The 13,562-nt window shown below is 36.0% G+C and overlaps 2 protein-coding genes across 3 annotated transcripts; one reads left to right on the forward strand and one right to left on the reverse strand.

The window, feature by feature from the left end:
• Window positions 1-513: 513 nt before the first annotated feature.
• LOC311072301 (angiopoietin-related protein 7) lies at window positions 514-9,689 on the reverse strand. 2 transcript variants are annotated; one of them, XM_084097233.1, is made up of 7 exons: window positions 9,586-9,689; window positions 6,413-6,996; window positions 3,136-3,370; window positions 2,841-2,978; window positions 2,531-2,747; window positions 1,547-1,742; window positions 514-1,451 (listed from the first exon to the last, which is right to left on the reverse strand). In XM_084097233.1, the coding sequence occupies exons 2-7, from the start codon at window positions 6,809-6,811 to the stop codon at window positions 1,305-1,307; spliced, it is 1,332 nt and encodes a 443-aa protein (XP_083953359.1). In that variant the 5' UTR covers window positions 6,812-6,996; window positions 9,586-9,689; the 3' UTR covers window positions 514-1,304. The 2 variants fall into 2 exon arrangements, with proteins under 2 accessions (XP_083953359.1, XP_083953360.1); XM_084097234.1 differs by having other exon boundaries at window positions 6,413-6,610; window positions 9,586-9,668.
• A 1,643-nt stretch (window positions 9,690-11,332) lies between these two features.
• Window positions 11,333-13,455, forward strand: pomca (proopiomelanocortin a). The gene is made up of 3 exons (XM_084096276.1): window positions 11,333-11,454; window positions 11,698-11,828; window positions 12,795-13,455. The coding sequence occupies exons 2-3, from the start codon at window positions 11,700-11,702 to the stop codon at window positions 13,320-13,322; spliced, it is 657 nt and encodes a 218-aa protein (XP_083952402.1). The 5' UTR covers window positions 11,333-11,454; window positions 11,698-11,699; the 3' UTR covers window positions 13,323-13,455.
• Window positions 13,456-13,562: the final 107 nt, after the last annotated feature.

Here is a 13,562-nt window from a genome sequence, read left to right on the forward strand (position 1 = left end):
AGTATGCATACAATGGACACTTTACTATCCCATGAGGCCACGGAGAGGAGCTGTGAATGGCAGTGAAGTGACGTAACTGACACTGGTAGGTCACATGATAATGACAACATGGTGAATGTAGTACATCCAGATTACATTCATACTATATAGAACATCATTTTAATCTCAGTCGCAAAGTAATTACGTATTCAAAATAAGTACCTACTCAAGAGTATATGATTTCGGACTCAGCCACTCTTTCTCTGCCAAATCTGTTTCCTACCTTTAAACAAGGGATGGCATATATTTTGACATTATTTTTCTTTCCATTTTTGACCATAAGGTGTCTCTTAATTTTGTCTCTCTTCTGAGACTTTGTAAGAACAAAATGCCCCTCAAACCCTCTTTTATTCCAGTACCATGTTTCATTTGCTGATCTGTCCCACCCTTCCTGTTAGTGTGTGATAGGCAGAAAGAGTCTTTATGGATGGTGCAGATATGTTTATCTCATGGCAAAGAAGTCTGAAGAACACAGAAAGTCAGCTGTATGTAATAAAGCAATACATTTGTCAAAAACTAAGACATTTTTATACATTCTCAAAGAAGTTACAAAATGTAAACAGTGTTGTGAAATATACATTTAGGCATTGAAAGGATGTACATTTTGGGATTATTTGAACACCCGTTACCTCTACATTACACAGAATTATTGAGGCTTAAAAAGCAAACATATTTACATGTGCCATGTGTGATAGGATCTATTAATAGAGCTTTCTCAAATGTTCTCATAAACCTCTATGGCTGGTTGCACTTACCCTTACGATTGTTAAACATAATCTTTTTAATCTTTTTTTATAATAAAGATTGTTTTTTAATTTCTTTTATTATGATGATTGAATTTATTTTATTTTTACATTGCAACAATTAGATGAATGAATTAAAAAGGTTTTCTTAACTCGAGGGGTTTGTTTCAACTGGGACTTAGTATCTTAAAAAGATTTCCTCTGAATATTTCTATCCAACAAAATAAATGTACAGTAACACCAATTAAAATACGAAAAGTATACCAATCTTATATTAATCTCTGAATTATTTCTAATTAATGATTATCCAAATAATTTTTTTGTGCAAGTTAAAAAAATATTGATAATCTAACACATTGGTTTATAAGATTATCAGACATGATTATACAGAATGAGAAATTTGGATATTTTATCTTGGATATCCAGTTGGGACTTTCCATTTAACCACAGTTTACATACAGAGAACCAATAATGTCCCAGTGATGTCACAACAGTGTTGTTTTACGCAGGCCTAAAGCGGTGTTATGGAGAGAGGCGGGGCTTGTATATCCGTGGGCGGATCATCATGCTCACCTTCTTCAAGGAGTAGTAATCTGAGTCCTTCCATGAGTACCACACAATCCCATCAGGCCCCAGAAGATTCTTCCCTTTGGCAGAGTAACGCCCCCCCTGGTGGTCAAGATAAACACCGGACACAGTTAAGATGGTTGGGCTCATATTTTATATCTTGGAATGATTTCATTTTTCCTTCATTTATATACAACCTTATAATACACTCCATTGAGGTTGGCAAAGAAGCACTGATGGTACCACCAGCCTCCGTGAGATATCTCGGCACAGATGTCACCCGTGTCTGGGGTGCTGAAGCTTTGCTTGTCATGGTACCAACCGAACGAGTCCTCGACTGTACCACTGAATCCTGATACATGGAGACGGTAGTGGTTGTCCTCGTTCTCAATCCTGCCAAAGCAAAAAAGCTATTTTTGCTTGAGTTGTTTACAAAAATGCATCTCATTGTCAGAGCATCTGTAAGGACCTTATTTTCTTGTAAGAACACTTAAGAAATAAGTGCAAGGCCTGCACAAATTATCATAATTTAGGATTAATATGGAAGCTTGTTTCCATCACAGAATTGAAAATAAAAACAGTAATTGCGGTAGTTATGTTTTTTAAAAAATTGTGAGATTATATCTCATAATTAAAAAAAAAAAAAAGGTCAGAATTGCAAGATATAAACTCTAAATTGCAAGAAATAAAGTCCGACCTGCAAAATATAAACTCGCAATTGGGAGAATAGTGAATAATATACACATACCGGTATTCATTCTCTCTCTCTCTCTCTCTCTCTCTCTCTCTCTCTCTCTCTCTCTCTCTCTCTCTTCCAAGATATAAACTTGGAATTGCAAGGGAAAAAAGTCAGAATTGTGAGATATAAACTCACAACAGCGAGAAAAAAAGTTTAAAAAAATTAGATAATAAATCGCATTTACCAGTTCTGAGAAAAAACTCTGAATTTCTGGTTATAAAGTCAGAATTGTGAGATATAAACTTCCTTGGCGGAAACAAGCTATTATTATTAGCCTAATTGTAATTTTTTAAGCTTCCATATTATTATTATTATTAATTGTAATTTGTTTCTCATTTAAATCTATTAATAATATTTAATATATTTAAAATATTTGATCAACTGAAATCAAAAAGTAAGTGTTCTTAGTTGAAATATTCAGACCATCTTTCCAAATGTTTACCAGAAGTTCTGGTACAGTGCGTGTTTGTGCTTGCCATTCCAGTCCTCGAGTTCAATGCGAAGGGAATACTCTCCCTGGCTGGAGATGTCATGGATGTGGTCATTTCCCAGCCAGAATTCTGCATGCAGATCTCCGAAGCCATCCCTGTATTCTGTCCATTTGCGGTTAAAATTGACCTTTCCATCCTGCCGACGTTGAAACATGGTCCATCCACCTCCTGGTCCAAAGAATGATTCTTTAATCTCAAATAACAGCCTCTAATGCTCATAATTTAACCTGTCAATGAAAACTTTATTAGAAAAATGCAAACCTTGAGTCTCCATATCACAATAAACGTCGACTGGAGTCGATCCCAATGAGGGGACAACAGTAAAAATCCCAGATCGGTGGACTCCATTGTAGTACAGTGATGCACAGTCAATTGGACAGTTTCTTACATGCTGGACCTCTGAGGAAACAAATACTAAATCAAATCAAGCTATTGTTACAAATGTCCACATATTTCAGTACTGAGGTCTGAGATGCCAGTGACTTAGTTTTTAACTTTCTATGACTTTCTCAATATGTTACTTCCCTGTAAGCTCTTCAGTACCTATATTGCTGACCTGGGTGAAGGGTATCTTGGGGGCTGAGAAGCGGGGTTGTGCGGATGATATTGATCATACAGCCAGGATTGCGCCTCACGCGCTCTACTATCATAGTGAGGTTGCGAATCTGTGTTTGCATGTCATAGATGAGTGATCCGTGGATGTGCAGCAGAGCATTGGTCTCTTCATAGATCTGCTGCAGCGTGTGAAAGCGGTGCTCTAAAGACGAGTTTATTCCATACTTCTCCTCGCTCTGCCAGCACAGAGAAATAACATTCAGCAATTCAAAGCACAAAGTTCAAATGGGAAAACAAATGGAAAACTAACACAGATACAGTGTAAGATTAATCTGGTAATATTTTTAATTTAGCGATTTGAAAATGTTGCGAAAATTATCAAAAATGCTGCCACTGACTGACAATATTTTTATTAAATGCTGGCGGGGAAAGAGTTAATTTAGTGCCTTTTTTGAAGAAAGCAAATCTCTGAATCATGATTTGATTGACTTTGATTGTTAGCTCAGTAAAAAGTAAATGGGAAAACACTTTTTTGGAGTCAATGACCTGAGAAAGATCTAAATGTTTTTTGATGGTCTAATTGAAATTGTAAAAAGTGAAATGTATTCATTTTGCTTAGAAGAGTAAGAGCACAAGCATTCCATTTAAACAATACTTGAGTAAAAGACCCAAATTACCCACGATACTTGAAAATAACTTCTTTAATTAAAATGTATTTTAACATTGTCAACCTGGGAATGATGAAAGAAAATAGGCCATTTCCTCTTCAAAGGCCAAACAGACTTCTGTTATTGCAATGCAATGTATAGCTGTTTTAATTCAATTGATATCAACGAGAAACTACATTGTTTGGTGTTGCTCACAATAATAAGAAACATAAATTCATATACAATTAACTGCTCTGTTGTACAAGAATAAAAAGCATTGTTGGCAATGTGCTCACTACTGACCATGTGTCTACTGGACAGGTTCCAGCACTAATCCAGTAATTGATCAGGGTTAAGGAGGCATTAGTACAGAAACAGTGCACTACCAAAACATTTGTCTCTGCACAATACGGAGGTGTAGTACAGCTGTTAATATGTAACGTGTGATATACTTTTCTTAGCAAATAAACAATGAAAAAGACTTAATCTCAATTCGTAATAATCCCAGGTTGCTATGGACGCACAGGTTTGTTTATGCATTAAACTTATGGCCTTGAGAAAAGGATGTCGTTCCCTCAACATAGGATCTCGAGGCCACGACTTCAGGATGTCGTTATCCCGACAAAATGATCTCATGGCCACATGGTAATGTGTCATCATCTCGACAAAGCTAAGTGAATGAACATGTCCCTTCCCTTCTTTTAACTCGAGTGCAGCAAGGGTGAATTCCAATTCGCTTTTAGACATACACTCGAGAACGTCCCTAAGCACTTCCCCCCTCACCCGGGGGAATCTCTGCCACTAGTTTGAAGTGAGTTCCACTTTGTCAACCGGGTGAGGGGAGTTTATGTGGATAGGCCCTAGTCTCTCGATTTTGACCGAGGGAGCGAGTCTACTCTGATATACACTTCAAGCAGCTCGATTATTTTGAGAATTAATCGCATAGTGTATAATATATTACTTATGTTGAGATTTAATCGCATAATACTTGTAGCCACCTAATGTTTATACTATTGATATTTTTTTCTCCAACAGCTATTTTTGCACCAATGCTATTTTTCTATATATCCTAATTGTTAACAAACATGAATTCTTTACTTAAATTAGCTCATTGTTTCTGCCTTAAATTAATACATTGTTTAAATTAATACATTTTTAGATAACTGTGTGATTTGTAGATGTACATTTCTGAAATACATACAGTCATCTCTGATAACAGATCACTCTAAATTGTAATGTAGACATGCATTTTCTGTAAAGCTGCTTTGAAACAATATGTATTGTGAAAAGCGCTATGTGAATTGAATTTAATAAACCTATAGGATTTTATATATTTTCCTCAACAACTTATATGCATATTGAATGGTGCATAAAACAAATTAATTAGTAAAAAAGGGTTTAAATAATAAATCAGCTCTGTAGTGAATTCCAAGTGATAAAGGGCTTAAAGTGTTCCATTTAAACCTTATGCACCAATTCCGCCAGTAGTGGGCACTCACATTCGAGTCCATGAGACGGAGGGAAGTTAGCGAGTGAAGGGCATACAAATTTAAATTGGATTGCAGCCAATGTTTAACCTTTTATGCCCTTCCCTATCTAACGTCCCTCCGTCTCGTTAACTCAGATGTACGTCATCGCTTAAGTTGCATGAGTGCCTACTACTTGTGGAGCACTTGCAATGTTTTTAAATGAAACGCACTATGCCCTTGATAACTTGGAATCTGCTATGGACTTCCCTCATCCACTTGACGAAGTTGAACACACTTCAAAATGGTGGTGAGGATTCCCCCAAGGGGAAGTGCTTAGGGAAGTTTGTGAGTGTACATCTAAAAGTGGAGTTAAACACAGCCCTAGAATGCTGTATCATACACAACAAAGCTGGAAAAGATGCGAGATGCGAGAACAACATTCAAACACATCCATCTAGCGCAGTAGTTCTCAAACCTGTCCTGGAGGACCACCAAAACTGCACGTTTTCTTTGTCTCCCTAATCAAACACACCTGATTCAACTCATCAGCTCATTAACCCATGTGATAATGAGCTGATGAGTTGAATGACAAAGAAAACGTGCAGTGTTGGTGGTCCTCCAGGACAGGTTTGAGAACCACTGATCTAGTGCATATTTACATAGAAAAACAATGGAAAACCAGTGCAGTGTAATGCAAAAACGTGTTCTGAGTGCACAGCCCCATAAGGTCTAGAGATGCGTTTTTTAAAAGTTGAAGTTCTTTTAGCATTAGCTCCTCCGTTTTAGAACAGCATGTCATGCATGAGACTCTGCAAGAGACGTGAGACGCAAGCGCATCAGTCAAACACGTCCGTCTAGCATGCGAATACATAGAAAAACAATGGGAAAGTGCGCAGTGTAATGGAAAAATGCATTCTGAGTAAACAGCCCTATAGGCTATATATAGGCTATAAAATCATTATAAAACACGTAATAAACAGCAATATGTCCCAATATTGCTTTGGGTGTCATGACATCCAAGAACCGAGAACTGTTTCATAACTCAGAAATGACGCATTTCAACTTTTAAAATATAGGATGACATAAGAAATATATGATGAAATGAGGAAGGTGCTTGACTCATAGAAACACACTTTACTTGCTAAAAGCCTTTAGCTCTTACCTGCAATTCCAGCACTTTGATGCGATGCCTGTGATTCCTCAGCTCTTCTTGAAGCTCTGAGATGGTCTCTTTCAGGTCCTGCATCTGCTGCTTGCGTTCGTCATTCTCACGCAGCCAGTAGGAGACCTCATCTGTACAGCGGAACATGTCGGGACACCGCTGTTCCTCCAGCTGAGGTAAAGTGGCTATTAAACGACACTGTCCATTTGGCATCACTTCATTGCTGTATTCACCACACTGCATTAGGCCACTGCTAACTTGATGTGTGTTAGTCTGAGAAGTGTCTGTTTTAGGAAAGTCTGTGGATTTAGACTCTTCAACAGCGTCTTTGGATTTGACAACAAGAAATTGGGCCCATGCTGCCCAGAGAAACAAAGAATACAGCAGAGACAACCTCATTCTGCAAAAGACTGAAGTTCTCCAGAAAAGTAAGGACTAGGGAGTGAAATCCACATCAGACCCTGAAACCTGTTTGGGTTCTCAGACTGGTAAAGCTTATTTCCTCATGGTTTAATGATGCCACTAGACCTCTCTGGAGAAGATGGGAAGTAATTGAGATCCTAAACAGATTGCCACCCAGCATTCTGCGTAAAGAAATAATAGAATCAATGGGTAAATGGTGATACTCGTTAAAAATATATAAAAATGCAATTCATAAATGTCTTGAATAGACAATATAATTTCTTTGAATATGCAGGGAGGGGATGTTCGGTTCACTTGATAGCCAGTGAATGGATTTAAAAGACTTTAGAATGAGATGTAGGCCTATACATACACACACATATAATATATATATCAGGGCTGCCAACTTTTTAGTTTAGCTTGGAGTGAGATTTTTTTTTTTTTTTTTTTCGGGGTTATGTAAAAACAAATATTGCATCACAATAAGTGTAATTGTGATTGTCAAAACATTTGGTAACTAAATAGAATTGTATGAAGTTTAGTGACAACATGTTACAATGTTTACATTGTACAATGACTGGTAGGATACAGTTTTTATTATTGCTTGACAAAAAATTCAAGATTTCAATTCCATTCTTGTGATTTAATTCCGATTTTGATTCAATATTGACTAATTTGGATACATGATTATTTTAAATTTTATTTAAAAAAATAATCTCACCTAATGCTGTAAACATAGAGGGCCCAATCTGCTGGTTAAAAATAACAAATTAAATTAAATATAATGCAGTTTTTGTTATAATAACAATTATTTAATGACATAAGTAAAAATATAATAAATATGTAATATAGTGCTCAGCAAAATCTCCTCTCTAGCTATTTTTTCTATTCAATTAACATGGTCATTAAATGGCTTTCCTGAGGTAAATGTAACGTTATGTGACATAATTGTTCTCCTGCTGTTATATTAACCTCTTATGTATATTATATTTATTATTATATACATAATAATAATAAAAAACGTTCAGTAAATGGGTTTAAAAGACTGGTGGATGGGATAGATAAATGTACACACCATATTATTTTAACATTTATTGATAACAAACTTCATTTGATTGGTGCTATAAGCACCATAACGTGCAATATAATAGGCAATATGTTAATATAATAATTTCTTAATTCCGTGCTTTTTCTTAATTAAATAGGGGTGTAACGATATTCAGACCGAACCGAAAAACCGCGATACACCACCCACGGTACGTATCGCGCTACTCTCATGGTGTACCGAACGCGGCCCGCCACCTGCTGTCCGCCAAGCCCTGGCCCTGACTTTACCTTATGTTATAAAACTAATTTGTCCTCCTTGACATTTGATTAAATAGTAGCCTAATAAGGGGTGTAACAGTACACATATTTGTCCCGCGAATTTTCGTGTACTATGTGTACAAGAGGAATAATGTTACAGCGTTGTAACCTAACCACCATTAATCGCAATTAGCACCGCGTTTTGTTACTTTCGATAAGAAATAAAGTGTCATTTTTCAAATTATGTCCATTTTATCACGAAATTCAAACAATGAATGCTGTTTTGACGCTCTTTAGTGTGGTGTGACAGATATAACGTTAGGCGCCTCAGTTTAAGCAACAGCGCGCGCGGACCGCGAGTGAACGCAATCATCTCTTCCTAATAACCATTAATGAACAACTGAAGGTATGTTGAATGATACAGTACAACTTACTTGAACGTATTATGTCTCGTGTAATCGCTCAATCAGGGTTTCAACGGCGGAAAGACATCCATAAAACAGCTTGTTAATATCCCCCGTAGCCTACATCAGGCAAGTCATTCAGTGTCCACAGCTAGTCAGCTAGAGAAATGAACTATTTTGCTAAATATATGCACGATATTAGCCTATATATTCATTATATTTTACTTAACCTGTTAGTGATGTCTTGTGGATGTGTTTATCCTTAAGAAACTTAATTGTAACTAAATTCATTTAAAATCAGAAACACAATTTGTTCAGTAAACCACTGTTTAATTAAAAAAAGAAGCAATTTTATGTTTATGTCTAAAATATGGTTAGGTTAGGTTGTAAAACCTGTGTGGTGCAATTAATAATAATAATAGTAACGTGTTATATGAAAATATGGAAAAGTCTGTTTATCAATTAAGAATAGTTTTCTATAAACATTGATGATTCCTGAACATTTATAAATTATGTGAAGTTTGTAACAGTATTTTTGTAGAAGTACAAATATAAGCTAGATGTAATATCTTGACTTTAGAGTAAAGTGGTTATGTGCGTGCTAGTATACAGTCCATTCACTTAATAATGAAATGTCAGTGATTCTTCATATCCGAATGGTACCGGGCCTAGTGTGGACAGTTGTGTAGCCCAGCAGTCTTTAAGAACTGGTTTAACTATAATATTAACATAATTTATGTTCTGTTGTTTCAAAATTCTTATTTAAATCATGTGATGCAGATTTTGAAAGATTATCTAATGCCTATCTCCATATTTATTGACTCATATTGTCGACCGAGTCTTAATTCATCAAGCATTTTGCCCTCAAAGTGCATTGAAAGATCATTAGATGTACAACATGTCCTTCAACATTACTGCATGATCATGTCACTGAGAACAGATGCACCTCTACAGATGCACACATCGTTCATGAGCATAATGCATCCTGAAATTCCAAAGGCTAAAATAAAATGGCAGCAATTGAAAAATAATCAAGTGAACAAATGAGATAAGCAAAGTTACCTTTCGCCAGACTTTCGCAAATCTCCTTGTAATTAGGAATGTGGCAAGAAAGTATATGTCCCTTTCTCTCACTCACTGTTGGTAGGAAATGCTGTGCTGTGAACAGTGTTAGACAGACATCTTATCCTCTAAATCTTCTCTAATAGGATTACATTCACTGTGCAGTGCGTGAATATACAGCCTGTAGAATATACGCTTGGCATTTTTACTTATTGTTAGGTTTACCTGGATGTTGGATTTTTTTTTTTCCTAATTAAATATCTATTCTAAAAATGTCTACAACTGTGATTTTATCATGGGCATAACCACTATTTTAGTTTTTTACACTATTTATTATGTTTATTTGTTATTAGCAATAATTGGAATTTATCTGGAAAATTTCCAGACATTTCATTTAACACTTGATTTATTTTATTTAAAAATACAGGAGCAAAGCTTGCACACACACTTTAGAATCCAAAACCTCTTTTTTTTTTTCAGTGTTTTCATTTCATTCTAACAAATATTTTCTGTCTTAAAGTGGATTAGGTGCAGGAATAAATATTTTAATATTGCTGGTTAAGGCATACAAGATAAAAATGCTATAGCTATAGTTTCCAGAGGATTTTACAATCATGCAGGGTGGCAGTTTGATATAATGTTAATATAACAATTAGTATTATTTTAAAATAATTATTATATAATATTATAATAATTATTATATATAATAAAATAAAATAATTAATTGTGATTGTAAAATACTTTTTTAACTGTAAAATATGCATGTTGCATAGTCAAATGTAACTAATAATACAAATAATATAATTAATTTTGTTGTATTTATATATATGTTAATAAAATTTATATAACAAAAATTAACAAATACAAGATTTAAATATAATATATAATATATAAAAATAATATATACACTGAAATTATAAACTGTAATTTGTTTAAAAATGTGTTTAATTTGTACTTTTTTTGCTTAAATTACTCACATTTTTATTCTTCCTGGAATAGTTCCTGTCTCCACCACTTTAGCATGCCTTATTTTCAAAGTGTGAGTCATCTTTTTATTACTGTATATTATTAATATTGCGGATGGTAATGCATTTTTATAGTATCATTATAATCATATTATTTTTATTTAATATTTTCTGCTTATATAAATTTGTTTTTTACCTCCCTGAAGAGCTTGGCCCATATTTACTGTAATTTTTGGCATAAATACAGCAATAAGACCATGTATATAATACCATGATTTTATGTTTTGTATTTGTCTGCTCAACCTAATCTGCTACTGGCATTCAGTCATATCAAAACATGTTAATGGTGAAATTATGAGCCTTTGTTCTGCTTGTACGCAAACTGTGAATACACCCAGATGGCTTCCTCGTTCAAATCCCTCACCTTCCAATTCATTTCAACAGAAGATTAGCACCTGTGTGCCCTTACACACCAAAAAAACACATGCCGTATAATTGATTTGAAGTGCATTTTAACCTTTAATCACCAAAGTCATGTAAACTGACACGTATGCCCTTAAACTTAATGAAAAAGACCATAATGATTTGATAAGCCAGACATCAGAATGAAGGTATCGTCCTAATCCTGCACTCATTCACAACTGACTTTTAACTGTTGACTGACAATCTTTGATGGATTACTCATCTGTACCGTGGATGATGCGCCAGGGTTTCCAACCTGCACCAGCCATTAAAAGTGACAGAGTTTAGTGTCCTTGAGGAATTGACGCACAGATAGCTTATAAAAGACAACTAGACGAGGATCTCAGACATCAGAGACAAGCAAACGCGCACATAACCAGACAGCTCAGAGAATCTCAGGAGAGAAGAACTTTGGTTGGGCGGACTTCTTTCTGCACAACAGGTGGGTGAAAAATTCATGCAGTGAGGTTCGGTTCACTTTAAACATTTTTGATTGGTTTGGTTTTTGCACTTCTGATAATTCATGATAATTCATGTTTGTTTTTTTTTACTATAAAGTGTTATTTCACAGACATGCATTCTGTTCACATTGTCCTTTTAATTCTGGTGTGCAATGAAATAATCCTTTCGTTCATTTGTATTTTATTGTGAATACTGCCATGTTATTAATATTGTGTTCTATCAGACATGGTGAGGATGTTGTGTCCTGCTTGGCTCTTGGCTCTGGCTGTACTGTGTGCGGGCGGCTGTGAAGTTAGAGCTCAGTGTTGGGAAAACACTCGATGCAGAGACCTCAACACTGAGGAGAGCATCTTGGTGAGTTACAATATTCCTTGCACGACTGCTTTTCAGTTCACAAATTCAAATTGTGCCATAGATACTTATTATTAGTGGTGCTTGCTAAGGCAAATATTACCATTGCTAACACTTAGAATTAGGAATTTGATCAAATCACAACTATTTCTTGGCTTGCTGAAAAGAGGTGTGCTATTATTGATTGATCAGGCTAATGATTTTTACCTAGCAAAAGATAGAACAGCAATACACTCCAAACACCCTACACACTAGATATGTTCTATACCTTTATATTCACCATTTTATAAATACTGGTAACACCAAATAACACCAATTTTCTGTGTATTATTTTCAGCGATAATGTGTATCCTATTTTTAATGGCCCTGTCACTGTAAATTTAAATCATGTAAATACATTTACTCTGCCTGAAACGCTCTGTTTTAGTTCCTGTCTCTTTAAAGCCCGCCTTACCGAAAGCCTAGTCTGCTCTGATTGGTCAACCAGCAACTGTAAATAGTATTAAATGTGCATTCACACCATACGATACTTGTAATAAGCGTTCACATCCTCACAGAACTCGTAATTACAGCTTGTAAACTGGGAATTTTCGGAGAGCTCCTACTTGTACCACCTAACCTCTGCAGATTTATTTGGCCATTGATAGTATTGCCATAGAAAGCATAATTCCCAGTCCGAGGATGTGAACAGCTTTGAGTACATCATGTATTGCCATATCGAAATGATCGATATGCATCTACAGTATGTTTACATTGGTAAAGAAAAAGAAAAGCATAGCCTAATAGGTGCCATTTAAAAAGCTTCTCTGATTTGTCTTTTTGTATTTTACAAAAAGTATTTTGTATTATTTATTTTTTTACCATAAAATTATTTAAAAACAACACCGTACCACTTGCATTTTCTTTGGAAAATGTTAACTTTATGATTTATATTTCTTCTTTTGTATTTCTTCTTTTGCTCTTTCTAAGGAATGCATACAGCTATGCAAGTCTGATCTGACAGATGAAACCCCCGTCTACCCTGGAGAAAGCCATTTGCAGCCTCCCGAGCTGGAGCAAAACGAGGTCCTCGCAGCCCTGTCCCCAGTTGCCCTCGCACCGGCTGAGCAAATGGACCCAGAGTCCAGCTCTCGGCACGAGCACAAGCGCTCTTACTCCATGGAGCATTTCCGCTGGGGGAAGCCGGTGGGTCGCAAGCGCCGGCCCATCAAGGTGTACACGAATGGCGTGGAGGAGGAATCTGCTGAGACTCTCCCGGCTGAGATGAGGCGCGAGCTGGCAACCAACGAGGTCGACTATCCACAGGAGGAGAATGCTTTAAATCAGCAGGAGAAGAAGGACGGCTCCTACAAAATGAGCCATTTCCGCTGGAGCGGCCCGCCTGCTAGCAAACGGTATGGAGGCTTCATGAAGTCCTGGGACGAGCGCAGTCAGAAACCCCTTCTCACACTCTTCAAAAACGTCATAAACAAAGAGCACCAGAGGAAGGACCAGTGAGGGGATTTTAATGGGACGGGTGGAGAGGAGTTAATGAGAGGGTCTTACCATGCATAGTCAAACAAAAGAGGGTGGGTGATGTTACCAATAGCACTTAATTCTTGATGCTTTAGAGTTTATCCACATTGTATTCAACAATAAATCCTGAATTCTGTACATAGAAATGCTGTGGTGATTAAATACTGGTTTAGAAGCTAAAGGAAAAGCAATTTTAGATTATTTATTGAAATGTAATATACT

The sequence above is a fragment of the Abramis brama genome (assembly GCF_963993115.1).
Source record: "Abramis brama genome assembly, chromosome: 21".
Classification (NCBI taxonomy): domain Eukaryota; kingdom Metazoa; phylum Chordata; class Actinopteri; order Cypriniformes; family Leuciscidae; genus Abramis; species Abramis brama.